The sequence below is a fragment of the Bos taurus genome, chromosome 8 (genome assembly GCF_002263795.3).
Source record: "Bos taurus isolate L1 Dominette 01449 registration number 42190680 breed Hereford chromosome 8, ARS-UCD2.0, whole genome shotgun sequence".
Lineage (NCBI taxonomy): Eukaryota > Metazoa > Chordata > Mammalia > Artiodactyla > Bovidae > Bos > Bos taurus.
Genome location: NC_037335.1, coordinates 77,135,373 through 77,158,492, shown reverse-complemented (window position 1 = coordinate 77,158,492; position 23,120 = coordinate 77,135,373). Strand labels below are relative to the sequence as shown.

The 23,120-nt window shown below is 36.3% G+C and overlaps 1 protein-coding gene across 7 annotated transcripts in view; it reads left to right on the top strand.

Annotated features, from left to right (window-relative positions):
* KIF27 (kinesin family member 27) overlaps window positions 1–23,120 on the top strand; it is a 94,680-nt gene that overhangs the window by 17,824 nt on the left and 53,736 nt on the right. For all 7 annotated transcript variants that reach the window (XM_015472622.3, XM_005210336.5, XM_015472619.3 and 4 more), the window contains 5 exons: window positions 2,788–3,731; window positions 6,929–7,072; window positions 14,611–14,817; window positions 22,295–22,464; window positions 22,943–23,046. In XM_015472622.3, the coding sequence (XP_015328108.2) occupies window positions 2,788–3,731; window positions 6,929–7,072; window positions 14,611–14,817; window positions 22,295–22,464; window positions 22,943–23,046 (1,569 nt within the window). The remainder of the gene's footprint in view (window positions 1–2,787; window positions 3,732–6,928; window positions 7,073–14,610; window positions 14,818–22,294; window positions 22,465–22,942; window positions 23,047–23,120) is intronic.

The window sequence follows — 23,120 nt, the reverse complement described above, 5'->3', positions numbered from 1 at the left end:
AATATGTTCAACATAAAACATTTAGAAAACATAGTAAAGTATAAGGAAGAAAGTTAAAGGTCAGAACTCAATTTTGGTGTGTTTTCTTCCAGATTTCTTTCTCTGTTTCTTTCTCTTATTTTAAAAAATTAGACTTGCAACTCCACATATCATATTATATCTTATATTTTTACTTAATATTTATATTGTAAGAATTTTCACATCATTAAATATTTTTCAAATTTATGACTTTATGTGGTAATTTTATCCTCTGAATATATAATCTATTTGACTAACAGTCCGTTGTTGGACATTTAAGTTTTGGATTTTCCCGATTATTAGTACAGTAAGTGTTATTGCATGTCTTCTGCTAGAAAACACATTTAGTAGAATCTTGCTGGAGATAAAGGATTCTGCCAGAGAGGGATTTCCTAGCAGTTAGGAAAATAAGATGGTTAGCTCCTTCAGTAGCCTGCAGGGGGCAGTAAAGCTTGGCTCCTTGTAAGCCCTGTCTTTGCAGCCCTGGCATTCCTGAGTGTTTGAAGGAATTGGTTTTTGTTTTTTTTTTTTAGAAAGAAAACATACATGGTACTCTGTGGCCTTATTAGATAATTTTGTGTAGTTTATCTTTTCTAGACAAAATTCAGACTGATGTTTTGAGCTTCTGTATCTTATAAAATGTAATTATTGAATGTTTTTAACTTTTATTAAAAGTTAAAAAAATAATACATGTTTGTTGTAAAATAGAAAGTACAGAAGTGTACACTGTAACTCCTGATAAGCTTAATGATCAAAATACTTCATAACTTATAGCAATCCTGCAAAAATGTTAGTAGAATGTAAGTCTTAAGACAAATTGCTGCTTACCTTATAAAATGTCCCACTCACAACCCCAATGCATTTGTTTGACATATGTATTGAGTTTCTCTGTGTCAAGTGGTAGTTGGTATCCAGCCTGGATGCTACACAATTAACATCACCTTGGAAGTTTTCTTTTTTTTTTTCAAGCATTTTAATTTTGGGGGACTGTGCTGGGTCTTCATTGCAGCATGTAATCTTCTCTAGTCATGGTGCAAGGGTGACATGTGGGATCTAGTTCCCTGCCCAGGGATTGAACATGGACCCCTTGCATTGGGAATGCAGGGTCTTAGCCACTGGACCACCAGGGAAGTCCCACCTTGGAAGTTTTTTTAAGAAATATTGATTTCTGGGCCCCACTTTTCACAAATTCTGATGAAGTAGTATAGGATAGGGCATGGGTGTTGGTACTTTCCCTTTTATAAAGGTCCCAGGTGATTTTCAGCTGGGTTTGAGGACCATAGTTAGTGCCAAGCTATAGCCTAGCATTAGAAAACTTTTTAAAAGTCATGCTGTGATTTTTGTTTACATTGTCATATTTTATAATCACCATAGTTTAGCACTCCCTGTTATAGTACAGGTACTTTAGAAATTTAAATGAACTGGGCTGTTAAGAAGAGTTGTCATGTTGAAAACAAGGCAAAAAGGTGAATATTGTTTCAGGAAAGAGTGACATGTTAGGATCTGATTAAAGAGGAAGCATGATGCTGTAACTTGAGCACAGATTTATTGCTGTGATTCAAATCCCAAATCTACCTAGTCCTTTTTGAAATATTTTTGGATATAAACAGATAATGCATGTAGTAAGCTTCAGTTATTTTGGGTTCTATTCTGCCATTGAAATAGAAGCTGTTTTGCTTTTTTTGAGTTGCCTTGCACACTGATGTTACATAGGGGAAACCTGTTTTTGGAATGAATAACCAGCTTTATTTATACTGAAATATCGGAGAAGACAATGGCACCCCACTCCAGTACTCTTGCTTGGAAAATCCCATGGACGGAGGAGCCTGTTAGGCTGCAGTCCATGGGGTCGCTAAGAGTCAGACATGACTGAGTGACTTCACTTTCACTTTTCACTTTCATGCATTGGAGAAGGAAATGGCAACCCACTCCAGTGTTCTTGCCTGGAGAATCCCGGGGATAGGGGAGCCTGGTGGGCTGCCGTCTATGGGGTCACACAGAGTTGGACACAACTGAAGTGACTTAGCATAGCATTCATTTATCACGGGGTATGTGCTAAAAACCTTAAACCTTAGGATGGCTTGAATATTAAAGAAACTCAAAAGAGACTAATTTCTTTCAATTAATTTACTACTGATTAATTCTTTTGAGTTATATAGCTAATTAATCTATAATCTTTTAATCAGTATATTAGGCTCTACAGATCAAAATACTGGAATCAAGAATTTTTCTTTTGTCAGCCATCTTAAAGAATTGAATGTGATTCCAAAAAAAAAAAAAAAAACCCAAATTGTTTAAAACATACATGCATATTATTACATCTTTTAGAATTTAAACATCAAAATGAATGCCATCTATTAAAATAATCCTGTTAGAAGGTTATCTAAAATTATTTAATGATGTTGCTAATGTTACTTTTTTCTTTTAATGCTATTGATTTTTTTTTTTTTAGAAAAGCTTTGTATTGGAGTATAACTGATTGATAAACAATGTTGTGATAGTTTTAGGTGAACAAGGAAGGAACTCAGCCATACATATACATGTATGTATTCTCTCCCCTGGATCCCATCCAGGCTGCCATATAAATTGATCAGAGGTCCATCTGCTACACTAGGTCCTTGTTGGTTATCCATTTTAAATACAGATACTGATTTTTTTTTTCAAAGGGCCTCTCAGCTGGGCAGCTTAGCAAATGAAAATTGTTATGTGGTTAACTTTACTGTATTTTGATTAAAACTTGTTTTACAAACTTGCTGTTGCTCTTTTAAGTGATTGTTGGGGCCAAGGAATGCCAGGTGGAGAGTGCAGATGAAGTGATGAGTCTCCTGGAGATGGGAAATGCAGCCAGGCATACGGGTACGACCCAAATGAATGAGCACTCCAGTAGATCACACGCGATTTTCACCATCAGCCTTTGTCAAGTGGACAAAAATAGAAAGACAGCTGAAGATGGATCATGGCATTCCCATCGGCATATTGTCTCAAAGTTCCACTTTGTGGATTTGGCTGGATCAGAAAGAGTCACCAAAACGGGGAATACCGGCGAACGTTTCAAAGAATCCATTCAGATCAACAGTGGGTTGCTGGCTTTAGGAAATGTAATAAGCGCTCTTGGGGACCCACGAAAGAAGAGTTCACATATTCCATACAGGGATGCTAAAATTACCCGGCTTCTGAAAGACTCCCTGGGAGGCAGTGCCAAGACTGTCATGATCACTTGTGTCAGCCCATCCTCCTCAGATTTTGACGAGTCCTTAAATTCCCTCAAATATGCCAACAGAGCACGCAACATTAGAAACAAACCCACCTTAAACTTTAGCCCCGAGTCAGACCGTATGGACGAAATGGAATTTGAGATTAAGTTGCTTCGAGAAGCTTTGCAAAGCCAGCAGGCTAGTAGCAGCCAAACTAGCCAGATCCATCAGGAGGGGACTCCTGATAAAAATAAGATCCATTCTCTTGAGGAGCAAGTCACTCAGCTACAAGGAGAATGTCTGGGTTACCAAAACTGTTTAGAGGAAGCCTTTACCTTCCTGGTGGATTTAAAAGATTCTGTGAGACTAAATGAAAAGCAGCAACACAAACTGCAGGAATGGTTTAACATGACCCAGGAGGTCACCTTGTTCAGAGGACACAGGGGCATTGGAAACCTGGAAGAAGGACCACAGCATATTACAGTTCTCCAGCTGAAGCGAGAGCTTAAGAAATGCCAGGTACGTAGACACCACCTTAGTAGGTAACTTGTTCATAGACTAAATTTATTTGGGCAAGTAAGAGTCATTTTGGGGTTTCAGAAGTTTTGGTCTTTTTTTTTTTTTTAAAGAGTTATATGTAAAATCTCATTTGCCTTTTCTCTGTTTTTTTCTCCCTTTTCTTTGCCTGTTGCTTTTCCTGTTACCCTGTTTTTTCTGTTTTCTTTTCTTCATTTTCTTAGCTCCTCTTCTTTTCTCCTGATATTTTTTTTTCTCTTGATATTTTAATTTGTTGTATTTATTAAGTAGACTCTTGTGAACCTGGTTATTAATTTAGAGAATGAAAAAAAACACAGTTTCAGAAACAAAATTAAGTTAAATTTTTTTGTTTTTAATCCCTCTTTAGGTCAGTGCTTTTTGAAAGAAAAATACTTCATCTCTTGAGTTTGGAGTTTTGATTCTTTAGAGAAATCATCATGTTTGATAATATTTAAGGAATATAGCTATGTACATGTATACATATTATATATATGTCTAAACTAAGAATTACATTTCTCTTTTCATTCATAAAGACATTTATTATTTAAAGATTATGTGTCATTGGGGAAATAATGGAGAACAGACATATCTATTCATGCTTATGTGGCATTTGCATTCTGGTAGGCAAATGGATATTCCACCATTTTTTTTTAAATAGGAAAACATATAGGTAATAAGATAGCTTTCTAGTTAGAAATCTTTCTTCAGTATCTTTGTTAATGTGTATTAGAAAGAAACCTCTATTACAGCAATTCTCAAACTTTTTTCTCACAAGGCTACTTTCTTCAAATTGAGGTCCCCTAAAGATCTTTTGTTGATGTAGTTTGTATCTACTCATATTTACCATATTAGAATTAAAACAAAAAATGTAAACTACTAGTTCACTCAGTACTAAAAATGATAACCCAGTTAATGTTAACATAAGGAACATTTTTTCATGAAAAATAATTATTTTCCAAAACAAAAAATTTAGTAAGAGTGGAATTGTTTTATATTTTTGCAAATCTTTTCATGTCTGACTTAATAGAAGACAGGTGGATTCTCATATCTCTCAGCATTCAATTTATTGCAATATATTTAGTTGAAGTGTGTGAAGAAAATCCAGCCTCATCTAGATTTGTAATTGGAGGGGAAGAATATATTAGTGATTTTTTCAGGTAATTGTGAATATCCTTTGATATTACATCAAAACTCAACAAGTAGAAATTTCCTAAAGGTTACTTGTGATGTGGGATTTGAAACCATTTTGTTATATTAAAGTTCACTGATTTTTATCTTACATTTTGAATGGATCTTTTATCCAAACGTGATTTTTGAATCAGCATGCATTGGACACTTGATAAATATTTGTTTACTAAGTTATGAAGATTTTTCAGTGTTAACATATTCAAAATATAATATTAAAAAATCACATTAATATCACCTCTGATCTCACCTCCTGCAAAATCTTTAAGTATTGGGAGCTGGCAAGTTTATAGTAGCAGAAATGTTTTCCAAAATTCTGATTTTTGTATGAAACTTGAATTTTATCATTTGCAGTAAATACTGTTAGTTGTTTTCCTTGAAATGATGTCACACACCCAAGTGTGAATAGCTTATCTGTTGTTCTTTAGAGTAAAAATAGCACCCTATGAAAAATGTGGCTAGTTTAGCTTGTAACTCAACAATTGTACAAGATTTTTTTTTTGTACTCACCCTTCAGTATACAGAAGAACTACTTTATGCCTGTCCATTTTGACACATAGAATACTGAAAAAAATGCTCATGTGCTGAGATTTAATAAAATCATTTTTATTGCTTCATCAGGATATTCTAAAGTGGTTCTCCATCCTCTCATAAATACCTCTTAAGGGACTTTGTTGCTTTTTTCCTCCGTGATTTGAACACAGGAGCAGTATGTGAACATGAATATACTCTACAGATAAACACTTTTTAAAAACACTTTTAAATAAAAAATAAACAATAAAGCTGTAGTTTATAAAGTATATATAACAGCACCATATGAAGTGCTGGGAAAGCAATTACATTGTAAGCTCTCAGACTGACAGTTAATTGCCCAGAGCAGAGGATATGGGCCAATGAATGTTTTATTTTAAAAAGAGAAAAGTCATAAAGGTCACATAAACAGGGTTATAAGGACCATCAGGGTCAGGCATCCTGTCCTATTTGGTCATTCGAACACCCCAAGCAGAAAAAAGAAGGAACTCTCCCAAAGCCCCAAGGGAAGGCTGTGGCAAAGTCAAGCCTGGCCTCAGTCCATGGGTTCCCAGTGGAGAGGCCTGTCCATCTCCATGCCACCACCTGAGGAGTCATGTGCGTGCTGTGTTTTTGAGAATGCAATTTTGTTCGTAAATCAGCTACTCATTCTTCTCTCTTCCTGTGTCTTAGTGGAAAGAGCACAGGCTTTGGATCCAGACAGGCCCTGAGGTTGACTGTCAGAAGTTTGATTTATCCACTGTGTTGTCCTGGAATGGTGTTCACTCACTAAACTTTAGTTTCTTCATGAAAATGTTTAATTTCTTCAATGAGATATTTTTAAAATCCCGAGTTACAATCTAGTATAAAGTAGGCCCTTGACCAATGTTGATTTTCTATTTAGTTCAAAATTTTAAAGTATTATTTGCATATTCCAAGTTTATTTGGTGACAGGAATAATTCACTAGGAACTAAGAAAACTATATGTTTAACCATATTTCCAAACATCTTCAAAATATATCTGTTTGTACTGAAAGGGTGCAAAGTTAGCAAAAGTTCCTCTTTTAAATATCCATAATAAATATAGAACATTCTTATACTATATAGGTCAGTTTGGGAAATGTGACCTTTTTGATTTCTGAAGACCCACATTAAAAATCTCATGGCAGTTCTAGAAAACTTGTAAATGCCTTATTGAATGTACTATAGACTTTGAATAACTGGCTTCAGTCTTAAAATACAAGAAATAAAAATAAGGACTGCCTTTCTATCTCTTTGGTGACTAATTCTTACGTTATACCAGTGATAGGTCCTTTCAGCTATTTCTGCCTTCCTTATAATAGAGAAACAAGAAAAAAAGGTTAAGAAGATTTTAAGAGTCATTGTCAGGCTGTCATTAAACCACAGTTTTTGTGGTATTATGTGGTTTCTTTTGAATATTTTCCATGGTGACTCTCTCTTGTGCTTTCTTTCCCTTCTCCCAGTGTGCTCTTGCTGCTGATGAAGTAGTATTTAATCAGAAGGACTTGGAGGTGAAGGAGCTAAAGAATCAAGTGCAAATGATGGTGCAGGAAAACAAAGGACATGTTGTTTCTTTGAAAGAAGCACAAAAAGTGAATAGATTGCAGGTAGAGTTAATGTACCTTGCTCTGTGTATTTCACTGGAACAGTACCTGACTAAAATAGCATTGTAAATGATAAGTAGGAATGTTTGCAAAAATAGGTTTCAGTTGAAGAGTTCTGAACACAAGCACCTGAAAGAGTTATTAGAGTTTTCCCCTAAATTGGTGTGAAGGGAAAACATTTTTATTGTTAGCTTGATTTATATTTCACAAATATAGAGCCTAATACCCAGGAATTTAATTTGCAAGTCGTGTTGTAGTTATCCTTTCTTTATACTTTCCCTTCTGTTACTTGCCAGAGTAATAGGCAATGGGATATTGTTAAGTGTTGGAAGGTAAACACATCATTTAAAATTTTGATTTGTTAGATTACTATTTTATACGCCATCAATGATTTGCTCATTCGGTTTGGCCAAATCTTTTAAATTCTCTATCTTAGGTTTTCTGTACTAACATGCAGTGTAACATGGTATGTCGCTAAGTATTGGGTTGGCTAGAAATTTAGTTTGGGTTTTTCCATAAGATATTTTGGGCCAACCGAATATTATACACCCTGGCTGTGAACCCTCCCATCCCCCATACAGTTCATTTCATTTAAAGCCTTTAGCTTCCTATCAGGGAGGAACTACTGTCCTGAATAATGATCGATCCAGGAAAAATTAGACTTTGATTTTGACATTACTTTTTTCTTCTTCTTTTTTTAACCATTCTATCTCTGAATTAATTTAAAAACATAGCGAAAGTAGTGTTAGTCATTCAGTTGTGTTGTGTCTGACTCTGCAACCCATGTACTGGAGTCTGCCAGGCTCCTCTGTCTGTTGGATTCTCCAGGTAAGGATACTAAAGTGGGTTGCCATTCACTTCTCCAGGGGATCTTCCCAACCCAGGGATCAAACCCAAGTATCCTGCATTGAAGGCGGATTCTTTACTGTCTGAAAACGTATATAAACTAAAATATGTTGTTCAGTGAAGTGAAGTGAAGTGAAGTCGGTCAGTCGTGTCCGACTCTTTGCGACCCCATAGACTATAGCCTACTAGGCTCCTCCGTCCATGGGATTTTCCAGGCAAGAGTACTGGAGTGGGTTGCCATTTCCTTCTCCAGAGGATCTTCCTGACCAAGGGATCGAACCCAGGTCTCCCGCCCTGTAGGCAGGCCTCTGAGCCACCAGGGAAGTTGTTCAGTGAATTATCACAGAGAGAACAGCTATGTAACCACCACCAGTTCAAGAAACAGCAAACTGCTAGCCCCAGAAGCCCTTAGTCTCTCCTCAGAGAGAGCTGCTCTCCTAACTTTGATAGTGATAATTTCCTTGCTTTACTTTGTGGTTTTACTATGTATCCTTGAACTCTGCAATTTAAGTTTTGAAAATTTAATAAATTTAATCATTCAATATACATTCTTTAGTATCTGATTGCTTTTATTGAATATTTTGTCTATTCTGCTTCATCCACGTTTTTGTGTGAAGCTGTAGCTTGGTTAGTTTATAGCTGTATAGGATATCATTGTATGACTATTTCACAATTTATTTTTCTTTTTCCTGTTGATAGATTTTTTCTCCTATGAATTTTCTCATACATGTCCCCTGGTGCACACACACATGCATTTCTTTTGGATTTGTGCCTAGACGTTGAATTGCTAGGTCATACATAGGGTAGGCAAATCTTCAACTTTAGTAAATAATACCAAACTTGTTTTCCAGTTTAAACTTGCACCAGCACTGTATGAGCATTCCTGCTATTCCACTTGCTTGCCAGCATTTGTTATTGTGAATTTTTTAGATCTTAGGCAATCTGGTAGGTATGTAATGTTATTTTATTGTGTTTTTAAAAATGTATTTCTTAATTTAAGATATTTATTTATTTACTTATTTTGGGCTGGGCTGGGTCTTTTGTGCTGTGCACAGGCTTCTCTAGTTGTGGAGAGTGGGGGCTACTCTATAGTTGCAGTGTGTGGGCTTCTCATTTGCAGTAGCTTCTCTTTTTGCAGAGCCTGGGCTCTCGGGTGCGTAGTTGTGTATGGCAGGTATGTAATGTTATTTTATTGTGGTTTTAATTTTCATTTCCCTGATGGCTAGTGAAGTTGATCACTTTTTCATGTTTTTTCTTTTTTTTTTGGTCTTTGGGTACCTTCTTTTTTTAAAATTATTTTTGGCCACACTGGTCTTCGTTGCTGCCCCTGGGCTTTGTCTAGTTGCGGCAGGGTGTACTGTTCATTGCAGTGAGGGCTGTTCTTTGTTGCAGTGGGTAGGCTTCTCATTGCAGTGGCTTCTCTTGTTGCGGAGCGTGGGTTCTAGGCACTTGGGCTTAGTAGTTGTGGCACACGTTCTTAGTCGCTCCATGGCATGTGGGATCTTCCCAGACCAGGGATCGAACCTGTATCCCCTGCATTGCAAGGTGGATTCTTAACCACTAGACCACCAGGGAAGTCCTTGGGTACCTTCTTTTGTGAAATACTCATTCAAGTCTCTTGCTTGTTTTCCTACTGGACTAAGTCTTCCATTATTAAGTTTGCCTTTCACATTTAAGCTTTATAGTCCTAAAATTGATTTTTGTATGTGGGATAAAGTAAAGGTCAAATTTCAGTTTTTTTCCAGGTAGATATCCATTTATTCCAGCATTACGTGTTGAAAAGGCCATCTTTTCACCACTATTCTGAGTGCTGTTTGTCATAAGTCAGGGTTCATTCATGCATGAATGTATTGTGTATTTCTGGGACTTCTGTTGTACCCCATTGGCTTGCCTGTCCTTGGACCAGTGTCACATTTCTTATTTATTGTAGATTCCTGATAAGTCTAGGTATATCACTAACCCATGAACTTGGTATATTCCTCCATTTACTCACGTTTTCTTTGGTTTGTCTCAGTAATGACTTTTTTGGGTTTATGTTTATGTATTGAACATCTTTTGTTAGATTCATTCCCAGGTGCTTTATTTTTTTATGTGACTATGAATGGAATCTCTTCAGATTTCCATTTTCTTAATTGTTTGTTGGTATATGTAACTGTATTGGTTTGTGAATATTGATAGCTTATACCAAGCAACTTGATAAAATTCATTTTTAAATTCTGATATTTTATGTAAATTCTTTTGGATTTTCATTTATGATTGTGTCATCTGCAAATGATGATATTTTTATTCCTTCATGATCTTTATGCCTTCTTTTTTTTTTAACCTTTCTTCATTGACTTTGATCTTCAATACAGTATTGAATACAAGTGGTGATAGAAAATGTTCTTGTCTTGTTTCCAACTATAAAAGAAAAGCTTTCACTGTTTCACTATTAAGTATCATGTTTGCTGTAGGTATTTTTTAATTTATTCTTTATCAAACCAAGGAAAAATTCTTTGCTGAGAATTTTTATTATGAATGGATATTACATTTTATCAAATTTTTGTTTATCATGATTTTCCCACTTTATTCTGTTAATGTGAATGAATTGTAGTGATTTTTCCAATTTTTACACCAATCTTACATTCCTGAAATAAACCTTTTTTTTTTTTTGGTCATGATGTATTGTTATGCTGGGGGTCCCCAAGACCACCTTCAGGTTGGAGGCTGTACTTGGAGGACTCAGCATAGAGTTGTGCTCATCAGTTCAGTCACTCAGTCATGTCCAACTCTTTGTGACCCCATGAACTGCAGCACGCCAGGCCTCCCTGTCTATCACCAACTCCCGGAGTCCACCCAAACCCATGTCCATCAAGTCAGTGATGCCATCCAACCATCTCATCCTTTATTGTCCCCTTCTCCTCCTGCCTTCAGTCTTTCCCAGCATCGGGGTCTTTTCAAATCAGTCAGCTCTTCATATCAGGTGGCCAAAGTTTTGGAGTTTCAGCTTCAACATCAGTCCTTCCAGTGAACACCCAGGACGGATCTTCTTTAGGATGGACTGGTTGGATCTCCTTGCAGTCCAAGGGACTCCCAATAGTCTTCTCCAACACCACAGTTCAAAAGCATCAATTCTTCGGTGCTCAGCTTTCTTTATAGCCCAACTCTCACATCCATACATGACCACTGGAAAAACCATAGCCTTGACTAGACTTATTAGGCATGGGCCTGATAAAAGAAAGCAAAGGGAACAGGGACATAGAGTGAAGTCTAGAAGAAATCAGGCACAGGCTTCCAAGAACTGTCTCCCAGTGGAGTCACCCACATGTACTTAACTCCCCCAGCAAAGACTGTGACAACTCACGTGAAGTGTTGTCTACTGAGGAGACTCAGGTTTTATTGAGAACTGGCCATGAAGGCATTCTCTGACCACCATCTACAGAATTCCAGACTAGTGGAAGGAAAGGAAAGCAGGTGTTCAACATAAACCACCTTGTCTGCACGAACACTTTGAGCACAGTGAGCCACTCTCACTCAATAGGGTATTGGGAACCCTGTTAGGATCCGAGTTCCCAGACACCAGCCAATGAACAACCTCGTATGCAGGTCCTTCAAAGGATAGCAGTCAAGTCTTCTGTGTTAATTTACTCTTTTCTACAAATGTCCTTGATTTGGTTTGTAATTATTTTGTTTAGGATTTTAGCATGTCTATTCATGGGTATATTTTCTTTTCTCAAAATATTCTTGTCAGATACTTCTCTATACTTGGGAAGAGTGTGTGAAGAATTGGTGTTATTTCTTCCTTAAATATTTGGTTGAATTCACTTGAAAAATATTTGGGCCTGGAAAATTTCTCTGTGGAATGTTTAATTATGAATTCAGTCACACTTTCCTTTTGCCCCCTTTTTGGTAAGGTCTGTTTTTCTAAGAATGTAACAGCTGTTTCATATTTCAATAAATATGTTGAAATGTTTATAATAATCTCACCTCTTTAATGCTTTTAGACATGTAATGACATCCCGTTTTTCATTCCTGGTTATTTGTGCCTTCTCTCTCTCTTTTTTTTTTTCCTTGATCAACTTCACAAGAGGTTTCAAATTTTTTTAGTCTCTTCAGAGACTAAATTCTTTTTTAAGAATTATAATTTTATTTATTTACTTATTTATGGCTGTGCTGGGTCTTCGTTGCTTTGCTCCAGCGTTTCAATCTGGTTGTGGCAAGTGGGGGTTACTCTCTAGTGCACAGACCTCTCGTTGCAGTGGCTTCTTTTGTTTTCGAGCACAGGCTCTAGACCGCATGGGCTTCAGTGGTTGCAGCCCCTGGGCTTTGTAGTTGCAGTTCCCGGGTTCTAGAGCACAGGCTCAGTAGTTAATGTTTCGTGCGCTTAGTTGCTCCCCAGCATGTGGGATCTTCCCAGATCAGGGATCCAACCTGTATCTCCTACATGGGCTGGCAGATTCGTTACCATGGAGCCACTGGGGGAAGCCCACAGAGAGCCATTCTTGACTTTGATGATCTTCTCTGGTATATGTTTGTTTATTATTTAATTAATTTCTACCCATATCTTTATTATTTAGTTTTTTTCTGCTGTTTTTAGGGGCATAGACTCCTATGCTATCTTTCTAAATTGTTTAGATGGGTGCTCAGTTCATTGATTTTTTAGCCTGTCTATATATTTTTAACCATCTATAATATATGCATTTGAAATTATATGTTTCCTCCTAAGCTTATCTTTGTCTGCATTCCTCATTTGGCTCAGATTTTTCCTAATTTTTATTGTGAGTTTTTTATTTGACCTGTGGGTTATATAATTAGTTATTTTATTTCCAACACATGAAGGATTTCTTTTTATTAATTTTTAGCTTAATTGCATTGTTGTCCATACGACTTCAGTTCTTTGTGTTGAGACTTGCCTTATGGCTCAGCATAAGGCCAGTTTTTGTAGATATTACAGATATGCTTGACAAGAATTTGTATTCTGTAATCATTGAGTTCTCCTAATTCTGTTAATCCTCTTACTCAAATCTATATTTTTACTCCTCTTTTGATCTTTTTTTTTTTGTCCTATCAGTATTTTAGAGGAATATTAAGATCTCTTACTATAATTTTTGGATTTGTATTGCAAATACAATTTTTGCATTTTATATATGTTGAATCTGGGTTATTAAGTACATAGAAATGTAGAATTGTTACAGCATCCTGGTGAATTGACTTTTTTTTTTTTAGTCTTTTTTTAACTTCATTTTATCTCCCAACAGTTTTTGCATTTAAGTCTATTTTAATTAACATAGCTATACCAGCTTTCTTTTGATTAATATTTACATGGTATCTCTTTTTCCATCTTCCCTTTAATCTTTCTTTATTGATTTTAGTTATGTTTCTTGCAATTAGCAGGTTAGACAATTTGATAGTTCTTGTAGTTTTTAATCCTTTAACTGGATTGCGAGTTCATTTTTGAATTTAATATAATTACTCTTATAGTCTGGTTATAATCCCACCATTGTGGTTTTTACTTATCCTATCTGCTCTATATTCATTTTTCTTTCCTTCTTACCTTTCTTTGAATTTAATTGCTTTAAAAGTTGTACTTTCACTGTTTTTAGTGATTATCCTGGAGAGTATATACCATGCACCCTTGACTTAAAACAGTCTGATATTAATTGGTATTTTTACCCTTTCCCTGGAGAATAAAAGGACTCCATTTAGTATCCCCCTTCAACTTATATGCTATTGTTTTATATTTGAATTATCTGAATATGTGGTTTTTAAAATAAAGTTACATTTTGTAGTTCAGCATTAACACAGTGAAACTTTAGGGTTTGCTTTTTTTCCCTATCTAAACATTATAGTACATGTGAAGTATTTAAGATGAATGACCTTTCTTTTTATATAATTTTGTGCTTATAAAACAAAGCTTATGTACTTGAAAATTTTTCTTTAGAGGATACACAGAAAGCTAAACCACACATAGTGTCTCTCTTTCTGTCCCCCAAGCACCCATAAACAACTTATTCTGCCTTTGATTTCCAAGTTCTTTCTCCCACGACTCTAAATTGCCTATCTTCTATCTCTGTGTTTGTGGCTTTCTTTTTCACTGAATAAAGGCTTTCACTTCACTGCACCTGTTACCACTTTCTGTCTCCTTTGCTGTCATCTTAGCTGTTTGCCGTTTTCTATACTTTTCAACTTTCTAGTCTTTTGTTACTTCTTGGATTTCACTCTGAAAGTTCAGACTTTTATAAAGATCAGCTAATCATAGTGCTTCAGGTGGGCAAGCTAACCAATCACAGTGTATGGGGCAGTGTCTTGTACTAACTCATTAGCTGTATTTGTTCCTGCTTACTATTCAAAAGTTTTTAACACTCAGGACAATCCTAAATTCTTGTGAACAGCAAAAGGCTAGTCTTTGGGGCTTTTTTTGGTTGGTTGGTTGGTTGGTTTTAGAATTTTTTTTTTTTTTTTTTTGGCTGCACCTTACAGCATGTGGGATCTTAGTTTACTGACCAGGGATTGAACCCATGCCCTCTGCAGTGGAATTGTGGAATCTTAGCCACTGGACCACCAGGGAAGTCCCAGAAGGCTAGTCTCTGGATAAGTTAGGTTTTATTGTTTTGTTAAGGTAGTTGTGATTTTGTGATCAATGTACAGTTTATTTTTAATCATTAACCCATACTGAGTCTCTCCATTTTTTAAATTCTTCTCTTTCTTCTATAAAGAATGAAAAAATAATAGAACAACAACTTCTTGTGGATCAACTGAGTGAAGAACTAACAAAACTTAACCTGTCAATGACTTCTTCAGTAAAGGAAACTTGTGGAGATGGGCCAGATACCAGGATACTTGAAAAGAGACCATACACTGTACCATTTGATACTCGTTTGGGGCATTATATTTATGGTCCAGTAAGGTTGGATTCCAGGAAGGTAAAGTCTAAGCATTAGTTTCTTTCTTTTGAGATTGTATACAATATAATATCACAGTGTATTTATATAGTCTTAGCAGGTTTTTTTTTTTTTTTCTGTTTGGTTTCATAGACTTTTGTGTATACTCTTTTTCTGTTATGTATAGTCTCTTTATAATCATGCTTCTTTTCAATAAAATTAATGATTAAGAGAAGGTATAGTTGTATTTGAAAGGAAGAGTTGAAGATAATGCTTAGATTTATCAAGGAGAAGAAAAAGCTACTCTTTGCCATCATATTAATATTTTCAGGTATGACTAAGTCCGATATCTTCATAAATTTTTTTCTTTCTTTAATCACACCAAGTTGATGAGGTTGGAGGTATTTATTTTGACTTATTTGGTCTGTCTATTTTCAAAATGATATCCATGTATTAAGTCAGTCTTGTCTGATATAATTGCTGCTGCTGTCGCTAAGTTGCTTCAGTTGTGTCCGACTCTGTGTGACCCCATAGACGGCAGCCCACCAGGCTGCTCTGTCCCTGGGATTCTCCAGGCAAGAACACTGAAGTGAGTTGCCATTTCCTTCTCCCTCTGACAATTAATTAAGACTGTATAAAAATCAGTATGAAGTTTCATTTAATTTTTAAATTTTACTTTATAAATTTTATTTATAAAATGTGTATACATATGTGGATGCACAGATTTCTCTTGAAAAATCAAAATCAAGGAATCTCTACCGTGGAAAAGACTAATTAACAGACTCATGAATTTTGGTTTCTGTTTATTAATTTTAGGAAAGGAAATGATTTATTTGAGATATGTTGGATACAGTCCAAGGGAAAAGAAATGTGAGAGGTGTCATAGACTTTGCAGTCAGGCAAGCTTGGGCATGAACACCAGCTCTATGATGTAGGCCTGGAGGGATGACTAAACCTGTGTGAACCCCAGGCTCCTTATCTGTCAGAATGGGGGACCTGTGAGAGGGGTATAGGGAGGACTTACACGAGATGGTGACTCCAAACGTGCCTGGCACGCTGCGTCCTATAACATACACGTTTATGGGGTACCTCTCCTGTGTCCCAGGCTCTGTGCCTCAGAGTGAGTAAGACAGATGCTACTATTACTGTATAGTTTTCAGTTTTGACTGGTTGGATTTAAAATTTAAACTTTTGCTGCTATTAATTTCAGTTGAACTTTCTAGAGTTATTGATGTTTTCTTTTGGTTGAATGTATGGTGAATTTTCATAGAACATTTAAGAAAGATAAGTTCTTTATAGAATTGAAATTAGATATCTATTAATTCTACTTAATAATTTTTTTACTCTTGGCTAGTAATGTGAATTTCCTCTTTCTGTGCATTCTTTTATTTTATAAAAATAACATTTTTTTCTGATTATAGAAGTTAGACATTTATTAATCTCTCTCAGTGTCTGTTTCTTTCTCTTTTTTACTAGACTTTCACACACACACACACTTGGACACACATTCTTTGAGGAGACAGCTCCATAGGGTATTGAGAAGGAGCTAGGCCCCTCTGTTCTTATCTCTAGTTGTTTAATTAGACCTGAAGCAGCCATGATTGGAATAAAGATTTCCACAGTTATTATTTCAAATTAACAAATTTTTTTAAATTTTTAATTAATTTTATTACCCCCTTTCACTTTCGAGGGTTCTAGTTTGGAAAACATATTGTGTGTGATTACCACAGCTTAGAAGAGGGCAGATACACTAAGACTTGTAGCTCCTCTGTGGTTACAGGTGATCTCCAAGTTTGCTTGTGACCAAGTGGGATTAAAATGTAACAGGAAGAAAGAACCAGTGAATTTGCCAAAAGATTGCTATGACACGGAAGGAAAAGATCCTGACCAGAGACAGCCCCTGATGTTGACAAAGGGAAACACTTATTCCCGGTGCTGTTTCCTTCACTATGGATGGACATATGTATTCAAATTAGCAACTTTTTTGTTTTGTTTTTAAAATTTAGTGGCTTCCAGCCATTAAAAGAAGGGGGAAAGGGAGAAAATGCAAAGGTAATATAACCAGCAGTTTTGAGAGTTCTCTTTCTCCTGTTGTGTGTCCCGGACTCTTGGCCCCTCTGTTGCTTAGAGTGCTGCAGCAGACACAAAGGCTTGTATGGGAAAATACAAAGCACACCAAGCCTTGTTCAAGTCTTGTTTCCTGTTACATTGTTCTAGAGTGAGAGGAGGATTTCATATTGAATACCAAAACTAGCTAAATTAAGCTAAAGAAGACATCTGAAACACTATTTCATTTTTTCCCTGGGTTTCTGTCTCCTTGGCAGAAGTTGGGCTAATATTCTCCAGCTCTAATATTTTCTTTTGAAATTTAGCTCTACTATTTTCTTGAAGTAAAAACAATCTGACAAGGGAAATATTTCCTCAACTTAAAATTCTCTCAAAGAAAAAGGGGGACAATGACTTAATCAGTTTTTTAAAAATATTTATTTTTGGTTGTATTGGGTCTTCATTGTTATACTTGGGCTTTCTCTAATTGCAGTGAGCAGGGCTTCTCTTATTGCAGAGCACAGGTTTTGGCACATAGTCTTCAGTAGTTGCAGCATGCAGGCTTAGTAGCTGTGGCTTGTGGGCTCCAGAGTGTGGGCTCAGTGGTTATGGTGCACAGGCTTAGTTGCTCCATGGCATGTGGAATCTTCCCAGACCGGGGATTGAACCCATGTCCCCTGCATTAGCAGGAGGATTCTTATCCACTGTACCACCAGGGAACTCCTTGAGTAAGTTTTTAAATTGATTACGAAGAGAGTCTGATTTTATTTCCTATGGTTTAGTCGCTAAGTTGTGTCCAACTCTTGGACCCCATGGACTGTAGCCCTCCAGGCTCTCCTGTGCATGGGATTCTCCAGGCTAGAATACTGGAGTGGGTTGCCATTTCCTTCTCCAGGGGATCTTTTCGACCCAGGAATCGAACCTGGGTCTACTGTGTTGCAGGGAGATTCTTTACCAACTGAGCTGTGCTGTGCTGTGCTTAGTTGCTCAGTTGTGTCTGACTCTTTGCGACCCCATGGGATGTAGCTCGTCAGGCTCCTCTGTCCATGGGGATTCTCCAGGCAAGAATACTGGAGTGGATTACCATGCCTTCCTCCAGGGGATCTTGCCAACCTAGGGATCGAACCCAGGTCTCCCTCATTGGAGACGGATTCTTTACTGTCTGAGCCACCAGGGAAGCCCACCGACTGAGCTACAAGGGATATATTGGAGGGAAACAGTGAAAGGATCTTATTTATTTTAAAAGCATATTACTGAGACTTCCCTGGTGGTCCAGTAGCTAAGATTTTGAGCTCCCAATGCAGGGGGCCTGGGTTCGATCCCTGGTCAGGGAACTAGATCCCACATGCCACATCTAAGACCCAGTGCAACCAAATAAATAAATATTTCTTTAAAAAACATATTACTTAGGTGTGTATGTATACATATATATGTACTTTTTACATTTTATTTTTAATTGGAGGAAAATTGCTTTACAGTGTTGTGTTGGTTTCTGCCGTTCAACAATGCAAATAAGCCGTAACTATACATATATCACCTCCCTCTTGAACCTCTCTCCACTCCCCTGATCCCGCCCCTCTAGGTCATCACAGAGCACCAAGCTGGGCTCTCTGTATTATGTAGTAATTTCTCACCAGCTATCTATTTTACACATGGCAGTGTATATATGTCAGTGCTATTATACACACACACACACACACACACACACACATATTTTTGTTTGCTAATACTAAATTGCTATTTAGATGCACCTACTTGAGACACTTTTTAAAATTTATTTATTTTTTAATTGAAGGATAATTGTATATATACTTTTATAGCTAGCTTTTCTCACCTAATGTATCACGAACACTTGACAATCATTAAATATTCTGGAATATATCATGATTTTGATGGGTAATAACATTCTGAGTGCATGTCATTTTGTACTTTTTTCTGTTGTCACTCATTTGTTTTCAACCATCTCTTAATCTAAAAGGTTTAATACCAAAATGGAATTTTGGGATTTATCTATTTAAGTAGAAATCCTAAAGAAACTACCCCTTACAATTAAATATAATAATATAACATCAAATTAATAGAAAAAAAAAGAGTAAGGGGCTCATTTAACAGATACTGGAAACTCATCTAATGAAATGTAAAACTGACCTAGATTTAAACTTAAGGAAAAAATGTAACAGAGGTTTCTGTTTTCTTAATATGATATATTAAGATTAATATGATTAATATGATATAATTAAAGCCAAATGCCACTGTTATACACACCAAAATGGTACTTTGGAAGGAAAAAATTACGAAGCTGGTACCAGTCATTACATAAGTTTAAAATAACACCACATGTGCTGATGATGCTACCATTTTTCATTGATTATAAGCCTCACATTTTTTTTTTCACATTTTATCAACTATGATGGTAGGATATGTTTTACAGTTGATGGTATTTCATAGATGATAGCTTTTCTTCTTGATGGTTTAAAAATAGTGATGTGTCTTAGTTGATGACATTTTAGATGAAATATGGCATTATGAAAAGGAAATAAAAGCAGTAGGTAAATAATATCACTTTCAGTACTTGACATTATTGTATAGTAAGAAAACCAACTGGAATGTTCTTAAGGGATATATTTTTAAAACCTGTGGAATCTCCAAATTCACAACAGTGGTAATACCTGTATAATCTTTTCTTTTTCCTGAATGAATTACATTTTTATTGAGTCACAAAATTCTTGTGCATTAAATCCCTTACACTGAAGTCAGCTGCCTTTTTAGTTTTCACTAAGATTTTATCTTTCACACAATGGCCATTTCCTCCCCCCCAAATAATTAATTTTGCTTTTTAATCACTTTTTTGCATACATGGTTGCTCATGATGAAGCAGAGCTGTGTGAGATGTGTCTGCAGAGGTTCTCTTGGAAGGTTCCCTTGCCAACTAAACACTCATTCCAGCAAAACACACCAACTTCATAGTAGCAAAATGACAAATTGCATCTCATGAACCTTTGTGGAACTTTCAAATTCAACTACAAAATTAAATATGTGAAAGCCACAATCTATGGTAAATGAGTTGCAGCACATCTAATGAAACACAATCAAATGCATCACTAGTGAGAAGAGATTATCTTAATGTATGATGATCAAGAATATTACATTCAAGTCTGGGTACAACACCTTAAGTCAAATTAGATTATTTTTGGAAAACAACCAAGTTATAGAACCTTGGGGAAAATCTTGGAGTAGCTCTAGATTTAGTCCAAATTATAGGGGACATAATGACTGTGTTTAGGTATTTGAAGGCTTATCATTATTGTTAGACTTTTGTCTCTAGAACTAGGACCAGTGAGAAGCAGTGCTAAGGGAATATAAAGAGGGATTTATTAGTGAAAACTCTCAAAATAATATTAGAGGTCTCAGGGCTTAATAGGGTTCCCACAGTGAATTTGTTCAAGCAGAGGCTAAATGATAATTTCCAGTATTACAGAGAAGAGTTAAACCTGGGATGAGTTGAACTCTACTCTTTAAAGTTCTGTCCAGTCCTGTTGCTGTGTAATTCTCAGAAAACACAATTAGAATAAAAAGTTGTTTTCTAGTTGGATACACCTCAATTATCTGAATTATTACCCAGCTTATTGAGTACTTACATTATAACCAGTATTATTTAGGATATGGTTGAAAATGCAAGCATATTCTTTGGGGAGCAGGGAGTGCAGAAGCAACTAAAGAAAACAGAACCCAGCACTTAAGGTAGCAAGGGGACAGATTATGGAAGGCTTTATAAGCCTTTATAAGCCAGAAGGGGTTAAAAACCATTCTTTTGTGTGGAATGACTGCTAAGGAATTAATTTTCTGAATGTTACTCATTATGGCAAAACCTGTTTCATTATATTTTAAGCTGGGTCATTTGATGTTCTTTGTAAAAAGAACATTTGAAAGCAAGTTGAAATCCTGGAGAACAAAACATGATTCTAAACAAAAAGTTTTATTTGCTCCTGAAACCCCTCCTCAGCCCCCGACCCACACCCCCAGCAAAGAGAAACCTTGAATTCTGTGGGTTATAATGCAAATGGCCATGCTTGGTACAATGTGCTTGTTAGATAAATACTTCTTGAGTTGGTTCTTCTGTAAATAAACTCCCTTGCCCTCCCCCATATCCCAGAATTGGGAGGCCACCTAGAAAACTTTACCCCTATTCATCATGGTGCTGATGTGACACATGGCCTTATTAGGTGACCAACAGTGGAGGCACAAAAATCAGGTATTAAGAGATATCCAGTATCAGATAGGCTTTTCTGGGAGGGGATGTGTAAGAAACCTACATCAGTTGACTCTTGAACACCATATGGTATATACATTTTTACTCTATGTTGTAATGTTAATAGCTTATAATAATTTACATTAATAAATTGAATGCCTCCTTTGAGATCTTATTGTTTACCTTTTTGGATAAATTGCCTTGAGGTTTGGTTATAGTGACAGATAGGTGGCTCAGATGGTAAAGAATCTGCCTGCAATGCAGGAGACCTGGATTTGATCCCTGGGTCAGGAAGATCCCTGGAGAAGGGAATAGCAAACCCACTCCAGTATTCTTGCCTGGAGAATTCCATGGACAGGAGAACCTGGTGGGCTGCAGTCCATGGGGTCACAAAGAGTCAGACATGACTGAATAACTAACACTTTCATTTATAGAGACATGGTTAGAAAGGAAACATATGGTAACAGAAATGAAAATACAGGCAATTTCTAATTCATTGTTGTTTTCCAAGGTGAATTTTTGAGAACTTAAGGTCAATAGAAGCATGTTATAATATAGAAAGTTACAGGCAGTCCATGAAAATCTCCTTATCCCATGATAGATATTAGGTATGTCACTAGGGCCATTAATCAACTATCCCTGACTACCACATGTGAAGTCTGAGTCTATACTTTTGAATCCAAATCAGGAATATCTTACCCTGGCAGAGCAAGTTGCAGTGGTTCTGGATTTATTCATGTGGTGGGATTTGGATTAGTGGGGGAATTGCAGATCCTTAACAACACTGCAATTCTCCAAGTGTTCAGAACTGGGAAGGCTGGGGGCAGGGCAACAGTTGTGCCCTATTACACTGTGTATGGGCTTCACATTGGTTGGGAAGTGCCTGAGCTATGTTCAAGAGCTGTGATGTTTTCACTCATGCCTCTTTTTGAGTGCTGTTTTTCTCTGAAGCTATAACTGAAACCAGAAGAGCTTTCTAGAAGAAGAAGAACTGTGTAGATTCTGAAAGAAGTGTATACCCATGAGACACAATAGTATTGTGAAATGAGTGTTGACTTTTTTGTAGGCAGTACGGGGAGGGAAATGTATGTTTTCAGTGATTGGCTATTTTAAGAGTACCTGTCTAATAACCTCTTAGAAAACACATTTTCAGCAATATGATAAAAATAGACACTTAAAAAAAATCACTTTTTTTTGTTGTTGGGTGGGGGAATCACTTGTAAGGTCCACACAAGTCCTTCTGTATACTCTCTGGATCGACTAGTTGCGGGATTTCGAACACGAAGTCAGATGCTTCTGGGTCGCTTAGAAGAACAGGATGAAGTTCTCCAGTGCCAGTTTTCTGATAACAGTGATGATGAAGAGTCAGAAGGCCAAGAGAAATCGGAAATTAGGTATGTTAATATATATATTAATATTGACTGATTTAATAAGCATAATTACATGGTACAGTAAATATATACAGAAATAGGGGTTTTTTTACATTAAAAAAATTTTAGTAGAAGAGTTAAGTGGTTTTTGCTACATATACTGTCAACTAATGTGTTTCAAAACCAGTATTTGAACACGTCAGTCTAACAACTATAAAATACCTGTGTTTTTAGAATGTTTATGGTGATTGGAGTTTAATTTTCAGAGAAAAAGATTTTGGATTTCCTAATTCTGCTGCCACAGTGGCAAAAAACATGATGAATTTTCCATTGGGTCCAACATTGTGGGGGGTATCTCTTTACTTGGTGAAATATTAGTAAATTCCATTTATTTTATGTAAGCCATAATTTAAAGAGTAATTTGGGCGAAAACTAATTTGAGGGCAGATTAAAAATGACTAACAGACAAGTTACCTTTGGTCCTGGCCTTTTCCTTTTTTAGACATAGAAGTTGCTCATGGATTCAGAAGCCAGGCTCTGTTTGTTCACTTGTTGAATTGAATGATATTCAGGATCAAACACAAAAGTCAGGATTGGAGAATGAAGGTACACAGACTCTCTCAAGTACTTTAGATCTAATATTTATAAGACACTTCTCTTTTTCTTCAAGCAATAATTTA